The following is a 24,364-nucleotide window of genomic DNA, read 5'->3' as shown; positions in this document are numbered from 1 at the left end:
AATACACTATTTAAAAATGAGAGTGATTAGGCAAAATTAATTAGGTAATAGGAAGGGTAATTTGTATCATTTGACATGAGTACATATTTAAATACAAAACATTTAAAGGTGATATAGTAATTTCATAGGGAGCTTTTTTGATAAATTCTCTTTGTAAGAGTTTTATTCCATCCAATTTTTTTTTTTTTTTTACTATTCCATTAGATCCTAATTGAGGTAAGAAGACCAAAACATCCTCAATCTCTTATGCCCCTATTAATGTTGGAGTATTTAATATTGATTGTCATTATGTTTTGGTAGTTCTCATGCATCAAGATGTTAACTATCATTATATTCATATTAATTTGAAATAAATTTTTGTTATTGCATTATCAATTACATGATGTGAATATTCACATCATATAATTGAAATGAATATTCACGTCATTATATTCACATTAATTTGAAATGAATTTTTGTCATTGTGTTGTCAATTACATGATATGAATATTCATACTAAAACATACGAATGTGAACGTTCACATCACTACATTAGATGAGAGAGAATGTTCACATGTTGTGAACGTTCGCATCACTACATGTTGTAAATAAAATGTGTTGTCAATTAAAAATATAATAGATGTTATTTTTAATGTATTGTCAATTAAAAATAAAAAGGTTTACATGTTGTGAACGTTCACATCACAACATTAGATGAAATAGTATTTTTTGGAAAGGTGTTGTAAACGTTCACGTCAGATAATAGAGAATGTTCACATTCTTTTTAATGCGTTGTCAATTAAAAATAGGATAAAGATTGGTAGCTCGAGGATTTCGCCCCCGAATCCCCCTAAAGCCCAAAACGACGTCGTTTTGGGCTTTAGGTTTTTTCTTTTTTTCCGTCATTTTTTAACGCAGAGTAGAGGAAAAGGGAGAGAAAGAGAGGGAGAGGGAAGAGGGAGAGAAAGAGCTCGTCGCCCAGCCGAGCTCGTCTGCCCGCCGGTCGTCGGCCCAGCCGAGCTCGTCGCGTCGCCTCCGCCCGCCTCCGCCTCCAGCCCATTTTTTAGGCCCCCTCCAGTCCTTCTTCCCCCTCCCCCTCCCCCTCCCCCTCCCCCTCTTCGTCTTCTTCTTGCTTCTTCCGCTGTAAAAAAAAAAAAAAAAAAAAAAAAAAAAAAAAAAAGGGGGATTCGGGGGAGCTCGTTTTCGAGCTCCCTAGCACGGTCCTTAAAAATATATTGTTGTGAACGTTCATATCACTACATTAGATGAGAAAATTTTTCGAAAAGGTGTTATGAAAGTTCACATCAGATGAGAGAGAATATTCACATTATTTTTAATGTGTTGTCAATTAAAATATATTTACATTATATAATAATATAAAATAATAACATCAATAGTATTTAATTTGTGTATAAAATTTTCTATGCCTTGATCATTTCCCTTCTCTTTCCTCCCCCAATATTAAATATCAACATTAAATATAAGAGCATAAGAGTCTAAGAAAATAGTATAAATCAAGAAAAAAGACTTTATGAAATAAAAGTATAAATACATGAGACTAAGTGGATTAAAAAATTCTTTCATAGATTTCTTGGGTTAGAACACTTCTAAATGAGATTTATCAATAAAAATTCCAATTTCATAACATCTATAAACATTGTTAAAATTGTCGTTATTGCTTAAGAGATCAATGTAATTTTCTCAAAATTATGAAGTTAACTATATTGTTTTCATTACATCTAGAAGGTCAGTATAATTTACCAAAGAAAAATGATTTACAAACAAAATTTTTCTATAAAAAAATTCAACCAGAATGATGTGACAGCGGTAATGTGAAAATTACAAGTCATAATAGAAGATGTTTAATTAAAAATAAAAGAGATAAAAATTCCATATAGAGTCTTTTTTTCCTTTCTTTTCTTTTCTTTTTTTTTGTGTAATCATTATTACCATTTACCCAAAAAAAAAAATCCTCCAAATATCAGTTTTTTTAAATAGTTTATAGGCTTGCAACTCAAATCTTCCATCAGTTTGGGTGGTGAGTCAGAGAGGTTTTATTTGTCATTAGATCTTTGAGGTAAGATTATCTTATCTATTGCAACTTGATATTTTTATAATTTAAAAAGATACAAAGTATTGATTTAAATTATTGTTACTTCTTTTTAATTACTCAAATAAGAGGTCAAATGTCTTTTTTTTTCCGTGTTAATTTAATGTTATCATTAGTGAGAGTATTATATAGCAAATGGATTCCAACACCAACCAGTCCTTGTGGGGGAGCTCAGAGCTGGATGGAAAGGATCGCAGAGATATATGAGAAGCAATGATGCTATATTATCATATTTTTATACTATTTTCTTAATATTGATGTAATGGGTCCTATTATTTATGTATATTTTTAATGGAGTGTTTACAATTAGGGACTAGGGATGCCGTCATTTGTGAGCTAATCTGGGAACTATTTTCATAATCTGAATCATTTATTTATTGAAAAGATCATTTATATCAAAAATCAAGTTGATCAAAAATCTATAATTATATATCATATTTATTTTTAAAAAATGAAAGGTAAATATGATTTTGATAATAGACTACATATTTTTTTAAAACAAAATCATATAACTATAAATTTTTGATTAATTTAATTATTTATATGAGTAATTTAATTAACAAATCTAATAAAGTAAACTATTCGAATTATGAAAATAGAGTCAGGAATGAGCCCCACACAAATGGCATTGCAGCAAGTACAACTCTCATCCAACAATTAAATTGGCACATTAGATAAAAATAAAGGATCATTATAGTATTATTATATGAGAAGAGACAAGCCTTCAATAATTGTAGCTTCCTACCTGTCTCACCCTACTCCATTGTTTTTTTTTTATATATATATAACTCATTTGTTGCCCAACTTTATCTCTAATTCAAAGGTATAATCATAAAAACTAATGCAGTATAACCACTTTATAGTCATTGAATTGTCCACAATACCCTAATTGTTATGTTATTAAAAAGTAATGTTTATCACTAATGGTGTGTTTGGTTGGAAGATTTGAGGAGGGAATTAGAAAAGAAAAGGGAAAAGGTGTGTGAAACTAGGTGAAATGTAAGTATATTTTATTTACATTTCACCTAACTTTTCCTTTTCCCTTTCCAAATCCCTCCTCAAATCCCCCAACCAAACACAGCGTAAGAGAATTGAAAGGGCGATTCAATATATTAAAATCTTGCTAAAGTAAGATCTTGAAAAAGGTTATATGTATACGACTTCACCTTATTTCTGTATAAATTGTTTCCATTACTCAAACATGTATCATCAAGATATTAATGATAACACTTATCATTGAGTCAAACAAGCCTTCTATGAATTCTTATTTCATAAGCAACTCTTCTATTGCAATATATGTTGCTAGATGAGTTTGGCATTTGGCATCAGCATAGAAGTCACATTTTTTTTTTTTTTTAACTTTTGCCTTTAGTATTTTTTTTTTTTATTTATGTCAAAAAAAATTATTTTTCAAGTCCATTTCATGTTAAAGGATCGACAAAGTAAAAGGAAAAAAGTCAATAAATTTTTTGGGGGGGGGTTTATTTTTTGTCTTTAATGAACCTTTTTTTTTTATATTTACTTTTCTGATCCTTTTTCAAAAAATAAAATTAAAAATATCAACATAAACACACCAAAAAAATTAACAAAAAAGCCAATCTCAAACATAAAAACTACAAAATGAAATGTGTATTCAATTCTATTGGGTGTGGATCAAATAAATTCTTTATAACTCAGTGCTTTCATGTGTTATTAATCAATTTGCAATATGTATTTTATAAGGAAACTATTGCTTTAACATTTTCCAACGCACACCTAGTATCTTATGAATGAACCATTGACATTGGTTGGCCTACAACTTCGTCACATGGCATACCAATTTAAGAAACCTAAACCAAAAATAGATACAAAAAATGCCATGAAAGGTTAAGCAAATTAGCAAAAAGGGTATTTGTGGAATCCTAGAAAAATTATCATAGGTAACAAATATACCATGTTGATATATTCGTTACATAAAATAATCACGTATGAGAAATCTGATACATTGAAAAGAAAATTACAAGGATGATAAGAGGATCATCTGATATGATTTTTCTACAATAATTTATCTAAAAATGAAGTAAAATGATGTGTACTTTTTCTAGAACTAAATGTTCTAAAATGATATAGTTTTGCATCAATTTTAAATTTAAATTATTGAATTATCCCATCAAACTTATTATGAAGAGATCATGACAGAGAATCCTGAATGCGAGGATGAGTTGGTAATTTTAGAATGAATGAAGCCAGATGACCTAAGACGTACCTGGTTGGCACCTTCCACAGCTAGCTCACTATTGTTGGGCTTCGACATGCCCTCTTCCAAGCATACCCACATGAAAATTATTAATTCTCCCTCTTTCTCTCTCTAATTATTTTCCCATTCTAGAGAGAGAAAGAGAGAAAAATATCAGTGTCTCAATCAAAATGCCATTCCCATTCCCATTCCCATTCCCTTTCCACCTACAAAAACCCATCCACATTCCATTCTTCCCATACCCTCTTCCCTTCTCTAAACTTATTGATTTTGCACCCTTTCACTATTTTCACATAACATTTCACAACTTATTCTCAAAAAAATATGAGAGAAATTCTCCACGTCCAAGCTGGGCAATGCGGCAACCAGATTGGCGGCAAGTTTTGGGAGGTCGTGTGTGAGGAACACGGCATCGACACCACCGGAAACTACATCGGCAATTCTCATGTTCAACTTGAAAGGGTCAATGTGTACTACAACGAGGCAAGTGGTGGCCGGTACGTCCCTAGAGCGGTGTTAATGGACCTAGAGCCTGGTACAATGGACAGCCTGCGTACCGGGCCCTATGGAAAAATATTTAGGCCCGATAACTTTGTTTTCGGGCAAAATGGGGCAGGAAACAATTGGGCCAAGGGGCATTACACCGAGGGAGCTGAGCTGATCGATTCGGTTCTTGATGTTGTGAGGAAAGAGGCTGAGAATTGTGATTGCTTACAAGGTACATTAATGTCTAAATAATGTCTCCTTGTTGATATGGTGTGGAGTGTGGAGTACCAACGGCATCATAATCCCTCGATTACAACTCAATTTCTATAATAAAAAAAAATATTTCAAAAAATGTCAATTTTATAAATAATCGATAACAACACATCAATTTCAACATATAATCAATAATTTCAACAAAAAATAAGTAGTTATAAGACAAACTAGTCAGTTATGGCAATTTGATCCGACCATAGCTTTTCAAATTTTGAAACAACAAAAAAATCCCACAATGCTTATACAATAAAATGATGGACAAGGTTGACTAGGAATGAAAAAATGGGGTAATCTTTTGGCAACAACCCAAAACATAGGATGATATGTAATTTGTAATTCATGAGTAGATTTTCATTTTGAAATATGAATTAATGTATGATGATGATGATGATGCTTAGGGTTCCAAATATGCCATTCACTGGGAGGAGGGACAGGGTCCGGAATGGGGACCCTGCTCATATCAAAGATAAGGGAAGAATATCCGGATCGAATGATGCTCACTTTCTCTGTCTTCCCTTCCCCTAAGGTCTCCGATACAGTGGTTGAGCCCTACAATGCCACCCTCTCAGTCCACCAGTTGGTCGAAAATGCCGACGAGTGCATGGTTCTTGACAATGAAGCCCTCTACGATATCTGCTTTCGCACCCTCAAGCTCACCAATCCCAGTTGTAAGTACACCATTCATTATTATTAACTCCCATTTTGTTAGCACTAGTGTTAAGAACACACAAGATTTTCACATAACGAGACAAATTCGTAATTGTTGCAGTTGGTGATTTGAATCACTTGATATCAACCACCATGAGTGGAGTCACTTGTTGCCTCCGATTCCCAGGCCAACTCAACTCCGACCTCCGCAAACTCGCTGTCAACCTCATCCCCTTCCCTCGCCTCCACTTCTTCATGGTCGGTTTTGCCCCCTTAACCTCCCTCGGATCCCAACAATACCGCGCCCTCACCATTCCCGAACTAACCCAACAAATGTGGGATGCCAAAAACATGATGTGCGCTGCTGACCCCCGCCACGGCCGCTACCTCACCGCCTCCGCCATGTTTCGCGGAAAAATGAGCACGAAAGAGGTTGACGAGCAAATGATCAATGTCCAAAACAAGAACTCCTCGTATTTTGTTGAGTGGATCCCAAACAACGTCAAGTCGAGCGTCTGTGACATCCCACCAACAGGGTTGTCAATGTCGTCTACATTCATGGGGAACTCGACATCAATTCAGGAGATGTTTAGACGTGTATCCGAGCAGTTTACGGTGATGTTTAGGAGGAAGGCTTTCTTGCATTGGTATACAGGAGAGGGAATGGATGAGATGGAGTTTACCGAGGCCGAGAGCAATATGAATGATTTGGTTTCGGAGTATCAGCAGTATCAGGAGGCTGTGGCTGATGGTGATGAAGAAGAAGAAGAGTATGAGGAGGAGGGGATGACAAACTAAGAGGGTTTCCAATGATATATATGTGTTGTGTTTGTTATGAGTGAGGTGAATAAAAAAGGGGAATGCTATTGATCTTGAGTGATTGGGTTTTCTTTTCACTGTAACAATGTCGTGAGTTATTTTTCAGATTGCTATTGTTTATTAATTATGTGATTTGAGCGTAAATATTGTTCACAATGATATTGAATGGATTTGTTTATTAAACATGCCCACATGAACTCTCTCATAACTGATTAATCGATGAATAATTTCCCGTTTGGTTGATGCAGCTTTCTATTTACAATTTATAAGTCAATTCAATAAGTTTTTTTTTAGTACATGCAAAAAATTACAGCACACTGTCCCAATAAGGTTTGATATCGTTTTCATTTTTTGCATTTTAAAAACCAAAAACAATTAAAAAATCAAAAAAAAATCCCATTGTTTTTATTTGGTGCAAAAATAGTTTTGAAACTTTTTGGTGTCTTCCAAAGTGAGTTGTTTCCCAAAACAAAGCAAAGCAAAACAAAACAAAACAAAACAAAAAAAAATCTAAAATCAACTTTCAAAAACGATTTGCCAAATTTCCTGAAAACACAAACAGACAACAAAAACGATACCAACAGGCAGTTCAAGTTCTAAACTAGATATTCTTCACTTCCCTATAGTACTCTCTTCCATTTTCCAAGTTCCAATTCATTTTCACCATGCTAGAATGATCTCCAAAACAAAGCAGAAAAAGCAAAAAAAGAAGGCAATGACATATAAAAGCATCAATTTGACATCAGCAGAAAGCCACAAAAGTACTGTACATAAATTACAGCATGGCAACAATCACTTCTACAAAACCTACTCATATAAACCTAACAGTTGACTCCTTTATGAACATAATCTGATCCAATAGTATCCGAGAATTATTCCCAAAGTTCGTGTTATTGGAAAAAAGGTCAGCTACCTGTTAGCAGGGACAGAATTGTCATAAACACAAACGGACGCATCCCGCAGCCCCAATAAACTGACCAAACCAACCTATCCAATAATGTTGCAAAAGAATGATTCAACACGACAACAAAACTAACCAGTCATGCACGCAGAGTACAGAGAAGCTATTCGTGTTCGTTAAAATCTGTGTTTTCTTTTGAGGTTGTAGTAGGGCTTGTGTTTTTCCTGAAAACCAAGAAACTTGTGTTTGATGCATGATGAAAAGAGGTTGAGGATGGACCACCTCTTTTCCATTGTCAGGAAGTCGTGTTCCTCTTTTCTTCGAGTATTGAACCCTCTTTGAGTGCAATTTGTGCCTCGTTATCTCTTCTTAAAGCAAAAAGACTGGCAGCTTGTAGATATGATGCAATGTGCCAAACAGGGGATATTACTTGCGCTTGCACTGCATCGTCAAGGGCTTCTTGCGGCATGTCACTCATGAGATGTGACAGGCTACGTCGAGCAAAAACTGTTGGGGAGACCATGGTCCCAACTTCTATAAACTGCCAAAAAGAAGGAACGTGGGGGGGGGAACTATCAATTACCTTAAAGCTGAAAACATACTTTCATGCAGAAGAGCTAAAAATAAGACGAGAGAACACTTAAAGAGTACTTTTATGGTTTATTGAGTGGGCAAACCCTAGTGACATATACCAGGCATTATTTATAACTAGAAAAGATCCAACTTTAGGATAACAACCCAATGTGGTTTGCCGACTTCAATATATTTTTGGTGATCTGTATATTCTAATTAAATCGTAGACAATTGTTTGATTGCTTATATACATTTGTAGACCCATTCCTAATAGCTTAAGCTTTTGGGGTTTTTTTTTCGGGTGGATGCTTTTGGGCTAATTGGTGATCTAACATGGTATCAAAATTCAGGTTAGAGGAGGTCTTGGGTTCAAGTCTCTACATTTGCAATCTTTCTTCTTTGTATGTATGGATGTTTGCATCTTCACATGCAAGATGGGATTGCACATGAAGGAGGGTGTTAAATAAATTAATAAACATTGTTGAGCCCATTCCTTACCAGATTAAGCTTTTGAGATAATAGATAATCTAACAGTCCAAAGTCAACAATTCTCTTTTTCAAACATTATATTGACCAATGTAGTGACAATCACCAACTAACCCCCTCCCTTCCACCTTGTTCACAAGCCATGAGATATATTTATCTCTTAAAAAACAATGATCGGAGAGAAAGATGAGGGCTGCAATTTATAAAACTGAGTTAATACATTATCCGAAATTTAACCCCACCCAAGAAATAGCAGTATGACAGAGATGCAAATCTAGGTCCGCAAGCAATGAGGTTTTTGATGGCAGATAACAACTTGGAAGTTAAGTGCGAATTAATTCAAAGAAAACTTGTATACAGGTGGTAAACATTTTAACCTGCGTGTAGCATTCAACTGCAGCTCTGAAATCTTTATGCCGGAAAGCAACATCACCCTTTTTCTTTGAGTTCAGTGTCTCCTGCATCTGGTTCGTCCACATCTGGAATGAAAGCTGCAAGCATGTAAAAACAGTATTAAGCAGAATTCTAAGGATGGATGACGACTATAACTGTAAGACATAAGCACAAATAAAAGCACCAACCAAGTGATAATAAGTGTATATATATCCTTGTATCTATATATATATATGTGTGTGTGTGTGTGTGTGTGCATACACGTATACAACAACTAAGTATTCAGTTCTGTCATGAATAAATGAAAACACCTGCGTGAACGACAGTGTAAATTCAGCTCTCTCTCACATAATTATTTCAATATGTCTATCTCAAGAGTGTGAATTCACTATTCTATCAGGACGCATATTTATAGTCTATAAAAGCCATAAAATGGAGTAAAATATTCTATAACAGATCTCACCCAATATCATGGCATAATATGACCTAATTTCTATTCCTAAAACCCTGAAAACTACTAATAACAAAACTGAAACAAGAAAACTTCTAATCACAAAACTGAAACAATTCGAGTCAATGACTGCTAACAAGACTGAAGCCACTGAAATAAACATAAGAGTAATATGCTTCAGGATTTGTGAATGCCATCTGCCCAGTAGCAACAATAGCCTCTTGTTGGAGGGAACTCAGACGACAGATTTATATATATGCCGACAATTGATTGCAATAGTCTTCATCACCCTCCAACATAAAAATGATTTTCACAAATTCCTGGATTTCATAGTTCAGATTACTATTGATGATCAAAGATATAGCATAAACACTTGCAAAGGATTTTGGGGTGCAGGCATTCCCAATGATTGCAAGATGTTCTACCCAATACCTAGTTCCTATCTATTTTGATATCAAAGCCCATATTATAACAATTTCAATATCAAAGCCACAAGTTACATGAGCATGTAAATTGCATAAGTAAATAGGAGGTTTCAGAATTTTGGGAGCCATGCCTCTACCTACTCCACCTCGCCTATAGTGTCAATGTCTCCATGGAGGACCAAATTTGAAGATAATTACAGTAACAAGATGAAATACAAAAGTACCCATGTATTTTGAAATAGTCCATTAACTTTTTAAACATGTATCAGAAACAAACCTCAGTTGCTGCTCCCTCATCATCTTTATACCCAATCTTCTCTAAGATCTCATGTATGGCAGTCAAATCCATTCTTACGCAAGCTTCACCAAGTGGGGATAGGGACAAAGCTGCAGAACCATACGGTATACCCATCAATACATGAGAAGGAACCTGCAAAACAAAATGCTATCAGCTTTCAACACATGGTAAGGCTTGGTTTGGCATAATCTAAAAAAGTTAAAAAGTCAAAAAGTCACTATCTTATTTAAGTCACATCATTTTATTTAAGTCACACCAGCTCTCTACCACATCACTTCAAACCCAACCCATATTTCACGTTTTTTCGTAAAAAATCAAAAAGTGCACTTATTTAGATCATCCCAAACCACTCCTTATTCCAAAAAACAACCAACCTCAGTTTCCTTCTGAAGAGGAATCAAAGCAGCTACTAATGATTTTGGATTTGGCCGCTCTCTTGGCTCAAATTGCAAGCATCTTGAAGCTAAACGAACCAATTCAGTCCCTTCATCATTGGAGAATTGACCTTCCAAGCAAGAATCCGTTAACGTCTGAATATTCCTGTCCCGTATAAGGTCAAGAGCCTGATACAAATTATTCAACTGAATATTAGTTGCAAAGTATATGAAATGAAGTATTTGAAAATTCAAATGAGAGACCACAAACCTTGCAAGGAAATACCTAAAGCTAATGTGAGAGACAAACAACAAATTAGAGTTCTGTCAAGATATGAAACCTGAAGCAGGCATAATAAATCAATACATCTATGGTAAATATTACATTAATGTCGACTTGTCTGGCTAAAGTCCACTTGTTCATTCACTTTGACACTTTCTTTCAGTTGAGAAAGCTATAAACTATTGAGATCAAGGTTTTAAAAAGCGGCCGCAACCGTTACGTAACGGCGTTACGTAACGGTTTTGGCGGTTACCGCCACCCGTTACGGCCGCTTTTGCAGTGTGATTGAGATTCACAAGTGTGTCGACCGTAGTGGCTGCCATAGCGGTCGTATCAGTGCCATAACAGCCGTAACGGCCTGTTACGCACCGTTACGTAAGGTTCCAAACTGTTTCTTTCGAAAAAACACACAAAAAAAAATAGCTAAAAATGGGAGAAGATGGATAGAGAGAAGAGGGAAGATAAAGAGAAAATAGAGGAGCAAGAGATAGAGAGAGAGAGAGAGAGAGAGAGAAGAGGGAAGATGAACATGTTATTGATTTGTTAAAACTATAAGACCTATACTATTCTATTCAGCTGCGATCACTAAACCATTTTGTTTGTGTGTGTCTATCTATATATTGCTTTAAAATAATAATAATAATAAGTGTGATCATTATCTATTTGGCTTGGTTAAAATATGTATATATATATATATATATTTAGGTTCTTATTTATTCTCTTACTTTTGTCATTATTTATCTTATATATAATAGTTAGCGATTAATTTTTTGTAAAATATAAAGTCATTATTATTAAAATAAAATGTAAAAAACTCAGTTTATAGTGATTTAAAAATATGAAATATATTGGATCATACTTAAAAATTTATAAAAATTGATCAATATTTATTTTTAACCCAATAAATATGATCATGGAAAAAAAATATGTGTATCGATAAGTTTTTTTCAAATTGTGCAAAAAATAAAAAAATTCACGGTTCCGGTTACCTACAGCCTTTACACCCCACAACCACAACCGCGTCACCGCCACCGTTACGGTGACCGCAACCGCTTTTCAGAACCTTGATTGAGATAATTATGATGATCGTGTGTACAAAATCCTGTCAAATATGGCTTTCCACAAAAGGTGAAAACACCTATTGATTTTTCATTAAATATATTTTTGCTACAAGAAAAAGTTAAAAGGCTTTCCCCAAGTTTGACACTTGGTAGATGATGCCCTGACAGTGACAACACTGAGAAATCAAACTTGAGAAACCTAAATTACACAAAGAATATATGACAATTCTAAAAGCTGCACAAAGCATCACAACTACACAGGATAGATTATTCTGTGCAATAGATACAACATCAACCAGGAAAACCAGATTTACATGACTCTGCAGTTCCATGGGCAAATTTAGAATGCAATTTTAGTTTGGCAATTTTTAACTTGAAGTCACTGCATGATATGACAAGAACAAATTTGAGCATGCTTGAGATGGCTTAACATTTTTCACTACTACTTCATTTTCTTTCTTTCTCCTTCAATTTAATTATTTATTCTTTTGGCTCCATAGGTGACAGTAGGCTACACATCTATCAGGATGGAAACTCATGAAAATTCATTCATCAAGTTTTTCTCATTCAGAGAACCATAAATTATGCGCATTGAAACACACACACACAAAACAAAAACAAAAATAAAAAAAGAAGCAAAAAATTAAAGATTGCTTTAAATTCACATAAACTTAGCAGGGACAAGACTTACATGGCTTGGAGGAATGTGCTTTCCACTGAGAAGATCAAGCAAAAGGGTACCAAAGCTATAAATCACACTTTCTGGAGTTACTCTTCCTACAAGAAAGATGAGAAACCTAAATCACTTGAAACTTCAAAATAAACAAAATAAAAGTGATTATGAAATGTTCAAGAACATTCATTCAGCATTTAAGCAACATCAGAAAGAATCATATGAGTTCCCAAGACAAGAAGCTCTGTAGTTAATTAGATAAAGCCTTCACAAGATGATCCTTTTTGTAAAGTATACCAGTCATAACCATCAATGCTTTACAGACATGTAGACATATATCTATCCATTTATACCTATATACATATATATATATATAGAGAGAGAGAGAGAGAGAGAGCATTGAAAAAGAAAAATAAAGAGAGAAAGGCTGGTCCCTCATCTATATGAGATAGGCTAAGTTTCACATTGTGACGTTAATTTTCTTCAACAAAGTGGACATGGCATTAATACATCAACATCAACATTGAGAAGGGGAAGAAAATCCAGGTGAGAGAAAGAGACACCTATTTTCCATGTGGAGAACTAATGCTGAGCCAAATAAAACGAGCATTTGAACTGACCATAAATAGAGATAATAATGTGACAGATCATGATAGACCTTTTATCTTTGCCAACCAGCCGTCATGGCTGAATAAGTTCCATCATGCAAATTCTATTAGTTTCAATTATTTATTGTAATAGCAAGCTCATAAAAGATTTGAGAGCAATTCAGTTCAAAGTTCAGGTGATATCAGCCAGTTGATTGACTCAAGACTATTAAATTTGACCTCATATGTAAGACAATTAGTTCTAAGGGAAGTAAAATCTCAACCAGTTGGATTGAGCGGCATACACTAAGTATTGGTGATGAATGAAGCAGAAGCAATTTCAACTAAGGAAAGAATGCCAGCAGTACTGAAGAGTTTGTTCTTTTCTCATCATGAATCAAGCCAAAAAGAATACTGTATCAAGTTTCCAGAATGGACTTGGCCAGTGGCTGGAGATACATCCTGAGAATGAATTTGGTTACCCATGTTAAAAGTTTTTTCCTTGGTAGGTTAAAAAAATAATTATTACAATATAAACATTAGGAAATGATGGTTAAAAGTTTATTACATCGTAACCACAAAATAGCTAATGGGAAAAAAAATAAAATAATGGTATACAGATTAGCAAATGCAATACCCTTTAAAGTTGGCAAGTGAGGATTCATGGCCCTAGCTCATGCAAACATCCAACCAAATATAGAAGACTCAAAAATGTGTAAAGATAGACTTCTTTATGGATAAACATATACATGCTGAAGAAAGTAAATACCAGTCCTCAGGTACTCTGGAGGAGTGAATGCCAGATTCGTGCTATAACTTTTTCCATCTCTACTATTCTTCATTAAACCAAAGCATGACAATCTAGGATTACCATCCTGTGATATAACATGATATGGCAATAAATAAATAAAATTCCATTCTGACCACCATTTTAATAAATAAATAAAAAGAAGAAAGAAATGTGTGTGTGTGTGAGAGAGAGAGAGAGAGATGCTGATACCAGTGGAAAATAACAGCATACTTACATCATCAAAGACTATTCTGTAAGCATTAAGATCATGATAAAGGGCACGTCCTTTGCTTGTACAGTATTCTAGAGCTTGTGCAAGACATAAAGCTACCCTTAAACGCATTGCCCACTTCATAGGCTGTGTTTCCCCTGAGTCAACAAATAAACAAAAATCCAATATTTTAGTTGAAATTACATCAAATAAGAGGATCTAACTAAACAAAATAAATATGAAATAATAAAAAGAATTGTGATTCAATAGAGAGGCAAACTTAGAAGTTAGCTCAAGTGTCCAAATGTGAGAGACGGAAGAGATTCCTCAAATTTTTTGAACTTGAACTAGAGCGATGGAAAAGGTGAGCCAGAGCCACTACATTTTCCTTGAACACTCTTAATGAAAAATGAAAAAATAGTAATAATAAAAGGGAAAATAATGGCACAGGACCAGGTGCGGTATCTACTATATTATTTGATGTAACAAATAGATGTAAGTTTTTTCTTCTCACACATTCATAAAAATAGTAGCGCTCTGCCCACATCAATGATAAAATAGAGACCATTCAATTCTCTTATTTAGTGCGCGAAACAACAGCCCACTCTATGTACGGTAATAGATAATTAGATAAGTACAAAGATCACATGCACTAGACAGTAGTTGCCTAATAAAATGAAAGCATTGATGTATTTACTATCATCAACCACAATGTTCTGTTTTGATATGATGATACAACCTCAGAATCCCAACATAGAAATGAATGTTGGAGAACAGCAAAAGTACATGCAAAGACAACAAAAGTAGTTATAAAATCAAACAGACTTACAATGAAATAGGTGTTTTGCAAGTGTCTCATGGGGCATAAATTCAGCAACAAGTAACCTCTCATCACCTTCGCAACAACAACCAAGTAGATTTACTAATCTATGGTTCCTGAGTTGACCAACAGATCTTGCTTCTTCCTGAAGTAATAAATGGTAAGGAGTTCAGAGCTTAGTATTATGTACTCACAAAAATTCATATTGCAACAGGAAGGATAGTTGCCATGTTAAAAACCATTGAAAGATCAAGTCAAATACAAGGACGAATTGAATAAGCTTCAGAGGCACAATGTTTGTAAACTTGTTCAATAATGTTCACAAAATTCTGACAACTGTTCAAAGGTTGCCATTGCCAATGATTTCCCCCACCCCACCTTTGTCGCAAAACTGTGTAGATTGATTTCATGCGAAATAAAAAGAAAACAATAACAAGTATAACAAGATTAGGACACCAAAACTCAAAATTAATCTCCCTTCAACCAATTACAACAGTCAGATATATATTAGAATTGTGTGTGATGTGAGTGATTTTCAAAATAAATCATTTTCATTTCAAGGAATGTGAACTGCATCACTTGATGATCAAAGGTTTTAGATAGAAAAAAAAAAAATTCAAAGTAAGCAAGATAACCAAGCCAGACAAAGGATTTATAGTGAGAAAACCAATCAAACCAGAGCAGTTCCATATTATCTTCCAATCTGTCCAGTCTCCTTGAACTCTGCCAATTCACTTTCCACTAGCATGTCATGATCTCACAACCACGAACAAGCTTCCAGTCTCCAGATCAACACAAATCTTTTATGTGCTCCCAACAATGGTTGTGTGCTCCATATGGTTGTGCATTGCTCACCCAACCTCACAATCACAAGGCTATAGAGTCCAAAAAAAGAGAACTCAAAATCACCGTAAAAGATCTCTCTATGGGTAACCCTTTACATGGAAGTCGTAAAGCCATTATAAAAGCTTCAAGGAAAACCTAAACAAACAAAAAGTAAAATACACTATGACTTAGATCAGATTCCTAAAAATAAAACACTCATTCAAACTAAATAGAGCACCAATCGAATTGTCACGTCTCTGGATTTAAGTTTTGAAAACAAAACCATATTCTAGGATAACATGCATTTGAACAAAACCACCGGAGTTTTGAAATGGTAAACCTACTGGTTTTCCACCTCTCTAGGTCTTGCGACAGAAATTATGGTTCTCTTTTGAACGGGATCACTTGCATTCAAACTCAAGCATCAATGTTTCTGAAACAAATTTAAAGCTCGGGAAAGCTAAGTAAAAACCAAACTACAGGGAACTAAGATCCAATACCATTAGCTAATTTAGCCTGAGATCAAACTAAATTAACCAAGGTCACAAACCAATACCAAAAATAAACAACATCTATAACACCCAACCCAAGTGTGTGAATGCGCATGCATGAATGTATTATATTTATACCTAATTTACTCAGAGGTGCTATCCATGAATCTTCTGGCCATCCTTCAGAGTAAATTGACTCCGAGGTGCTATCCATGAATCTTCTAGCCATCCTTCAGAGTAAATTGAGTATGTGCCAAGCTTCATTTCAGTCTCCATGATATTGGAACTAGGAATGTTCAGGGACTCAATGTAAGCTACAACATTATGGACTCCGTCTTTGGCGTTAAATTGCCCGCACAAAAAATGAATAAGGGGGAATTCTAAACATTTACCCTCACATTGTGTTGAATGTTACGTGAGTTTAGGAAATAACTAAAAGATACAATCATTAAGGACTTAGCCATCACTTGGACAGAGGCTATCACTAGGTATATTCCTGAAATGCTATCAAACCTAATAGCCGACAAATAATAACAGGAAAAGGCTTCATGAATCTCAAACAACATTGATAATTGAAAATACACATAATAATTTCACAAGTGACATGCAAAGTCAGAATGTTGTAGGGCACTTTGCAAAAAATAATGCTTTTAGGTTTGGCCATACTTACCAAGAACTGTCGGGCATCAGGCCAAGCAGATCTATTAAAGCGTTTAACAGCAATCCGCCTTTGATTCTCCACCTTCCCTTTATAAACAACATTTGGAGCCTTTTCCCCATGTTCAGAAACTATGTTCTCAACTGCAAATCCAGATGTAGCCATTCTAAGTTGTTCAATGGTGTATTCGCGAAATGTGGGCAAATCATCAGCTTCACTCTTCTCATTTTCTGCTGAACAAACATACAGATTGTTCAAACACAACCCTACTTGTCATCAAGCTGTGAAACAATAAGTCCGGCTACACATACCAGCTTTAGGTGCCTCATGAACGGGGCCATTTTGTTCTGAAACCCAACAACATGCAGTGAGTTTAGAGCACTGACAACCCATCCCAATACCAGGATTTGGTTAAAAAACCACCAACGAGACTTGAAGTGTATCACCGGGGTAGAAAGCAGCTCATTAACAAGCAATCCAGCTTCACACACAAATCCAATTGTGCTCCTTTTCAAGACCCATCAAACATACAACATTCAAAAATTAATAACTCTTTTACAAGGTTCATCATTCCCAAATCAAAACCCAAATCATGTCATGGCAATGGTTCCAAACTCAGAAAAATTCATGTTTGAATACTTCAAATGCACAAACATACCCACAAATCAACAACCTCAGTCAATTGTTTCTCAAACACAAGCTTTACACATACAAAATACCCAAAAACAAACATACATATGAACAAATCTTTAATACAAAAATGAGTCAAACACAAGCACATACCATTCAAAAACGCAAATCTGAGCCAACCCAGAACACAAAGATCAAAAGGGTTTCCAATCCCGAAGTGGGTTCTCTGAAACTCCAAAAGCTCCTTTTACCGAGTCAACGAGGTTCAGAACCAATCAAATCAAAGCTCAATCACAGCAAGCAATAACACCACAGACACACAGAACCCAATAAGCTTTTTCCGAGCTTGATTCGATTGAAAGCACGGAAAACGAGTCTCTTAAGAGTATATATGCAGGTATATATACGTATTATATGTGTAAGCAGATTCAAAGAAGTATCTTTATGTTATTTATGGAAAGTGGGTTTTGAGCCAAAAAAAGAGAATAATCAAGATCGAATGAGAGCTATAGAGAATGATGATGAGATTCGGATATACAAAAAAGTAGATATATACAGATAGGCGTTATAGATCTTCTTCTTCTTCTCAGTGTGTGCGCGCCCCAAATCAAATCAAATCAAATTGCTCTCTCTCTCTCTCTCTCCGTGTTTTCCAATTTTCCACCGACATAAAAACCCTTTTTTTCTATAATTTTTTCGCCACCATAATCAATTGCACAACCATTGGCCACAACTAAGCTTTTGAAAAAGAAAAAATAATGCAATTATATAATTGCCCCATTACCCATCAAAATAAATTTTTTTGGCACATAATACAGTAATGCTACGCCAAAATTTGACCAAATTTTTATTTGGACCCTAGCATTTTTCTAGAAAATATAACGTATTGTAGGATTGATATTCATCTACAATATGACATGAGGTTACACTTAATTTTGTGTTTTGATTCCATACATTTAGGGCTAGTTTGGCATATCCTAAATAAGTCAAAAAGTCAAAAAGTCACTATCTTATTTAAGTCACATCATCTTATTTAAATCACATCACCTCTCTAACACATCACATCAAACCCAACCCAAACCCAACCCAAATCCACCAATAAGTCAAAAAGTACACTTTTTTAGGACATCCCAAACCAACCCTTAATCTCATCAAGATATGTAGGTATAATACAAAAGGTTGATAGATAAGAGCATCTTCAACGGTTCAGTATTTTTTTCACTAAATTTGAGTGAAAAATGGCTCATGTTCTCAATCTGATATCAGTTACTCCAACGGTGCATCAAAAGAATTGTCATGTCGTGGGTCAACTGGTTGGTCGACCGGTAAGTTAAAAAAAAATATTTTCGGTCGACCAGTTTTGAACTGTTTGAACCTACTTATTTTGAACTGTTTGAACCTATTTTCGGTTGACCGGTTGGTCGACCGACCGGACGTCTTGTAGGTTGACCGGTGGGCCCATTTGCAACGTTACAGCACAGTGAATTGGTGAAGGCTCACGCAGATTCTCAGTTTAGTGAAACTTTTGCTCCGTTCTCAGTTTGATATCAGTTTGGTAAAACTATTAGAGCAAAAAAAGTGATTTTTTTCATCAAATTCAAATTTGATATTGAATCTGATGAAACGTTGGAGATGGTCTAACAAGTGCAAATTTATGGGATTTGTGTTATTTGATATAATGTTTAATTTTACTTATTTATTTATTTTTATTTTTTTTGATTATAAGAACACACATTAAAAGTCAACTGTAGCGAGCGCCCATGGATGATAATGAAGTTGACAGATAGATTTTGATAAATAATTAGACAGATAAATGTCTTTTTAGATAGATAATATTCTTTTGACTCGAAAAAAAATATAAGTTCAAGTATATTGTCCCAACGATTTTAAAATTAGACCTCTCACATAACTATCATAATCAAAGACATAAAAATCATACGCGAATAGGAATGGCAACGGGGCGGGGCGGGGCCGGGGATCACACTCCCCGTCCCCGATCCCCGATGGTAGGAATTTCCCCGTCCCCGGCCCCGATCCCCGACGGGGAGCCTATTACCACCCCCGCCCCCGTCCCCCAACGGAGATCGGGTTTCCCCGACCCCGATAATTCCCCGGCTAAAATTAAAAAAAAAAAAAAAAAACAACAACAACAACATCATAAGCATCCATCAACATGTTGACAACAACAAGAACTTCATCAACAGATCTGCATAAAAAATAAAAAAAAAAATCTGCCTTTTTTTATTTATTTTTGGATGAAAGGCAGATCTGATCTGAGCTATGTAAAAAATAAAAATAAAAAATAAAATACATAACACATCATTTTCTTCATCTTGATCTTCATCAGATCCGAGCTCTGATGGATGAGGCGGTAGAAGCGACGGAATGGAGGGCGATCTGAGGGAGGCAGAGAGTTGGTGTGAGGCAGATCGGAGGGAGGGAGAGAGATCGGCGTGAGATCGGAGGAAGGGAGAGAGATCGGGGCGTGGAGCAGTGAGGTCGGAAGGAGGGAGGTCGGCGTGGGAGGGAGGGAGATCGGCGTCGGACGGAGGTCGTCGTGGAAGGGAGGGAGATCGGCGCGGGACGGGGAAGCTGCTGCAACACCATCGGTGAGCTCGGAGGGAACACCATTGATCTTCAATCTACACAGGAGAGAGAGAGAGGGAGAGAGGCTGAGACCTGAGAGTGTGATTTGAGTGAGAGATCTGAGAGAACACCTAAACAAATAATATAATACATATATATATTATAATATATATAGTAACCCTAAACAAATAATATAATATATATATATATATTATAATCACTCAGCGGGGACAGAGTCGGGGATTAGTCGGGCCGGGGCCGGGGCCGGGGCCGGGGTTGGAGAATTGATCCCCGTCCCCGGCCCGAATCTGTTCGGGGATTAAGTTTTAAATACCATCCCCGTCCCCGCGGGGATATTTTTCGGGGAAAACCCGCTTAAATCGGGGTCGGGATCGGGGATCCCCGTCGGGCCGGTTTCAAATTGCCATCCCTATACGCGAATGGGCATATATGTATTATAAAATTTTTCTTTAAAATATAGATGATATATTTAATAATCTTGAATATAATAATGTGAGTCTCACTTTATATTTTTGCAGTAATTTTTTTCATTAATTTATAATCCTTACCATTTAATATAAAAAAAATATTATACCTACTAAATTTGTTATCAAATAAATAATTAAATATTTTATATAAATCTGAAATCTATACTTTAATATATATAGAATGAAAATTATGTAAAAAAATAAAATTAGGCTAGACAAACTTTCAAACACAAAGAAAGACCGTACATGTAGTTATAACTCGATGGTGAGTTGAAAAGACTAGCACGAGGTTCGACTCATGTGGTCTTATTATCATATTCATGAGTGCACAAGGTCAATTACGCGTACAAAATTGAAACTAAAACCAAACCATTCATTCATTACAAGTGCCATCATAATCTGTAAAATAGAGTTTTTAAAGAGGATGAGAATGGAGGTTAATGGGATTAATATTAATTTTTTATTTTTATTTTTTTATAATAAATTTTTCTCATTTTTCATGGATATCACTCTTTTTATTTTTTAATGGGTATGAATTTTTCTCAATTTACTTTAATCCCCATTTTTATTTTATTTTTTATATTTAATGTTAACAACCACTTTTTTTTTTTTTTTATTTAAGGTTCATAACAAAAGCTAAATATACCTTTAAATTTTTTTCTTTCTTTTTTAATATATTTAATGTTAACAAGGTTTTTTTTTTAAAAAAAGTTCACAACAAAAGCTAAATATACCTTCAATCTTTTTTTCTTTCTTTTTTAATATATTTAATATTAACAATTTTTTTTTAAAGGTTTTAACTAAATATACCTTCAATCTTTTTTTTTCTTTTTTAATATATTTAATGTTAACAACTTATTTTTTTATTTTTTTTAAGGTTCACAACAAAAGCTAAATATACATTCAATCTTATTTTATTTTATTTGGTTCAACAACAAATCAAATACACATTAATTAATTAATTAATTAAAAAGATTGTTTTATAATAATCAAATATATAATTTTGAAACAATCAAATAAGTTTTAGTAATTGAAAAAAAAAATGTGGAAGAACGTGGAAGATTAAAAAAAAAAATTACAACCATCTCTCTCACTCTCACTCTCTCCCCTACATGTTACAAGAATCTGATTACAATGTTATAAGAGCCTGTTTGAAGAAATAAAATGTGAAAAAACCTATTTGAAGAAAGTGTTATAAGACTCATATTAAATTGTATTAGGGCATAAATAAGGAATTATTTGTTGATCTCTTAGCCGCGGACATTTTAGACATTAAACCATCTTTCTCTTAGCAAATTTGAACCATTCATTTTAATTTATTCAAAATCTAATTATACCTTTTAATAAATCTGAACCACTCATTTTAAGATATCTATATCTTACCACACCCAATACATCCTCCATCTTCTTCCTTTAATCCCCCACGAATTTTGTTGTTTGTTACTTTTAAAAAACAAAAAATGTTTTTTCAATTAAATTTTTACTAATTTCACAACACCATCACCACTATTCTCACATTCACTATCACACTACCATCACCATAGCCACTACCATCATCACTGCCGCCATCACCCCACCACAAAATACATAACAAAATAAAATAATATAGAAAAGTAAACCGAAACCTGCACTAGACAGTGTCCTTAATTTTTTTAAATAAATTAAAGAAATTCTAGATATGCATAAAATTTGACAAGAATAATGTGCCAATGTTAATTAATGTGTATTTGATTTTATTGTTGAGCCAAATAAAATAAAATAAGATTGAATGCGTATTTAGCTTTAGTTGTGAATCTTTAAAAAAAAAATGGTTGTGAACCTAAAAAAAAAAAATTAAAAAAAAACAAAAAAGATTGAATGTATATTTAGGTTTGGTTGTGAATCTTAAAAATTAAAAAAAAAATGGTTGTGAACCTTAAAAATAAAAAAAATAGTAATAAAAAAAAAAGATTTAATGTACATTTAGCTTTGGTTGTGGATCTTAAAAAAATAAAAAATAAAAAAAATTGTTGTGAATCTGAAAAAATAAATAAATAAATGAATAAAAGAAAAAAGATTGAATGTATAGTTTTGGTTGTGAATCTTAAAAAAAAAAAATAATAAAATAAAATTAGTGGGTACCCATCCCCAACCCATCCCCTATGGATATTTAAAGAATATCACTTACCCTTCCCAATGGATAAGAAAAAAAAAAAGGGAAAACCCATGTATTTGGGTTGGGTCTCCATGGATACCCACAGGGTAGGTTACCCATTGCCATCCCTAGTTTTTAACCCCAAGCCTTGTGGGAGCTCCAATCTCCCAATCTAAATTTCTTGATTTTTTGATTAAAAAAAAAACACCTTAGCATTTATTAACTTCTCCTAACCCCCAAGTCTCACCCTTATAATAACACTTTAATGCATTAAAAACAAGCATAAAAAAAATTATTTGAAATTCAACACATATGAATTCCTTGAAAAGTCTCAACACATATGATTATTATCAAAATATTAAATTTTAATATAATATAATAAAAAAAAAGAAGACATTTAATTCCTTGAAAATTTTAACACATATAATTATTATCAAAATATTAAACTTTAATATAATATAAAAAAGAAAAAAAAAAGACATTTAAAAATCACAATTCACATATATAGTTAATTGTAAATATATTAAGGAAAAGGGGGTTTTTAAACCCCAAGTCTTGTGGGAGCTCCAATCTCTCAATCTTAATTTTCTAAATTTTTTATTTAAAAAAAAATCTCAGCATTTATTGATTTGGTCAAAATTTCCTAATCATCATTTATTAATTTTTTCCAATCCCCATGCCTACATTTATTGATTTGGTCAAAATCATTGATTAGCATTTAAAATCACCTCATACAAATAATTATAGATACAACTCATGCATAGTTACTGCAGTAGCCTTTTTAATTTCTCCTGTACACTATGGTTAGTGATAAGATTGTTAAATTATTTTTATAAAAAATCTTAAAAAACATAATTTATATATTAAAAAAAATTAAAACAAATATAAATATCTATAATTATCATGTGCATAACACGGGTGATAAGCTATCTATACTATATACTATATATTAAGCAAAATGAGATTTTTAACCCCAAGACCTGTGGGAGTTTCAATATTCCAATCTAAATTTTCTAAATTTTTTATTTTTTATTTAAAAAAAAACTCAGCATTTATTGATTTGGTCAAAATCCCCTGATCAACATTTATTAACTTTTTTCAATCCACGTGTCTTTCCACATGCCTGTATTTATTGATTTGGTCAAAATTTCTTGATCAGCATTTAAAATCTCCTTATACAAATAATTATAGATACAATCCGTGTATAGTTACTGCAGTACCCTTTTCAACTTTTCCTATACATTATGGTTAGTGATAAGATTGTTAAATTATTTTTATAAAAAATCTTTAAAACATAATTTATATATTAAAAAAAAATTAAAATAAATATAAATATCTATAATTATCCTGTGCATAACACGGTGATAGCCTAGTTGTACATATATGGTGAAGGTTGCTAACACTTGATCACATTTATTGGTTTAGAATTCTACACTTTCCTTTTTGATAAATTACACTTTGCCTTTACTGATGTTTTAAGAAAATTAAAAAAAAAAATAAAATTACCCTACTTGGTTTCAATTTTTAAAATTCACCTTTTAAAAGAAAAAAAAAAATTGTTTTTCATATTTTTTATTTTTACTAATTTTTTTTTAAAAAAAATTAAGTAATTTTTTAAATTTTTAATATTTGTAAAATATAATATTTGAAAAAAAAATCTTTAAAAAATTCATTA

At 33.7% G+C, this 24,364-nt stretch overlaps 2 protein-coding genes and 1 long non-coding RNA gene across 4 annotated transcripts; 1 reads left to right on the top strand and 2 right to left on the bottom strand.

Annotated features, from left to right (window-relative positions):
- Positions 1 to 4,340: 4,340 nt before the first annotated feature.
- LOC114268003 (tubulin beta-7 chain) lies at positions 4,341 to 6,742 on the top strand. Its single transcript, XM_028209108.2, has 3 exons — positions 4,341 to 5,043; positions 5,483 to 5,752; positions 5,854 to 6,742. Exons 1-3 carry the CDS (start codon positions 4,650 to 4,652, stop codon positions 6,528 to 6,530), a joined length of 1,341 nt encoding a protein of 446 aa, XP_028064909.2. The 5' UTR covers positions 4,341 to 4,649; the 3' UTR covers positions 6,531 to 6,742.
- A 525-nt stretch (positions 6,743 to 7,267) lies between these two features.
- LOC114268001 (serine/threonine-protein kinase BSK7) lies at positions 7,268 to 18,387 on the bottom strand. Of its 2 annotated transcripts, none has more exons than XM_028209105.2 (11): positions 17,635 to 18,387; positions 17,163 to 17,358; positions 16,864 to 17,081; positions 14,887 to 15,022; positions 14,082 to 14,215; positions 13,826 to 13,931; positions 12,488 to 12,573; positions 10,453 to 10,641; positions 10,058 to 10,210; positions 8,889 to 9,002; positions 7,268 to 7,993 (listed from the first exon to the last, which is right to left on the bottom strand). In XM_028209105.2, the coding sequence occupies exons 2-11, from the start codon at positions 17,242 to 17,244 to the stop codon at positions 7,748 to 7,750; spliced, it is 1,464 nt and encodes a 487-aa protein (XP_028064906.2). In that variant the 5' UTR covers positions 17,245 to 17,358; positions 17,635 to 18,387; the 3' UTR covers positions 7,268 to 7,747. The 2 variants fall into 2 exon arrangements, with proteins under 2 accessions (XP_028064906.2, XP_028064905.2); XM_028209104.2 differs by having other exon boundaries at positions 16,864 to 17,084; positions 17,635 to 18,366.
- On the bottom strand, positions 13,432 to 13,828 carry LOC145803007 (uncharacterized). Its single transcript, XR_014344945.1, has 2 exons — positions 13,694 to 13,828; positions 13,432 to 13,518 (listed from the first exon to the last, which is right to left on the bottom strand). It is a non-coding gene; the product is annotated as an uncharacterized LOC145803007 (long non-coding RNA).
- Positions 18,388 to 24,364: the final 5,977 nt, after the last annotated feature.

Source organism: Camellia sinensis, chromosome 11 (assembly GCF_055761805.1).
Source record: "Camellia sinensis isolate YWXY chromosome 11, ASM5576180v1, whole genome shotgun sequence".
NCBI classification, from domain to species: domain Eukaryota; kingdom Viridiplantae; phylum Streptophyta; class Magnoliopsida; order Ericales; family Theaceae; genus Camellia; species Camellia sinensis.
This window is presented reverse-complemented; position numbering and strand designations above follow the sequence as displayed.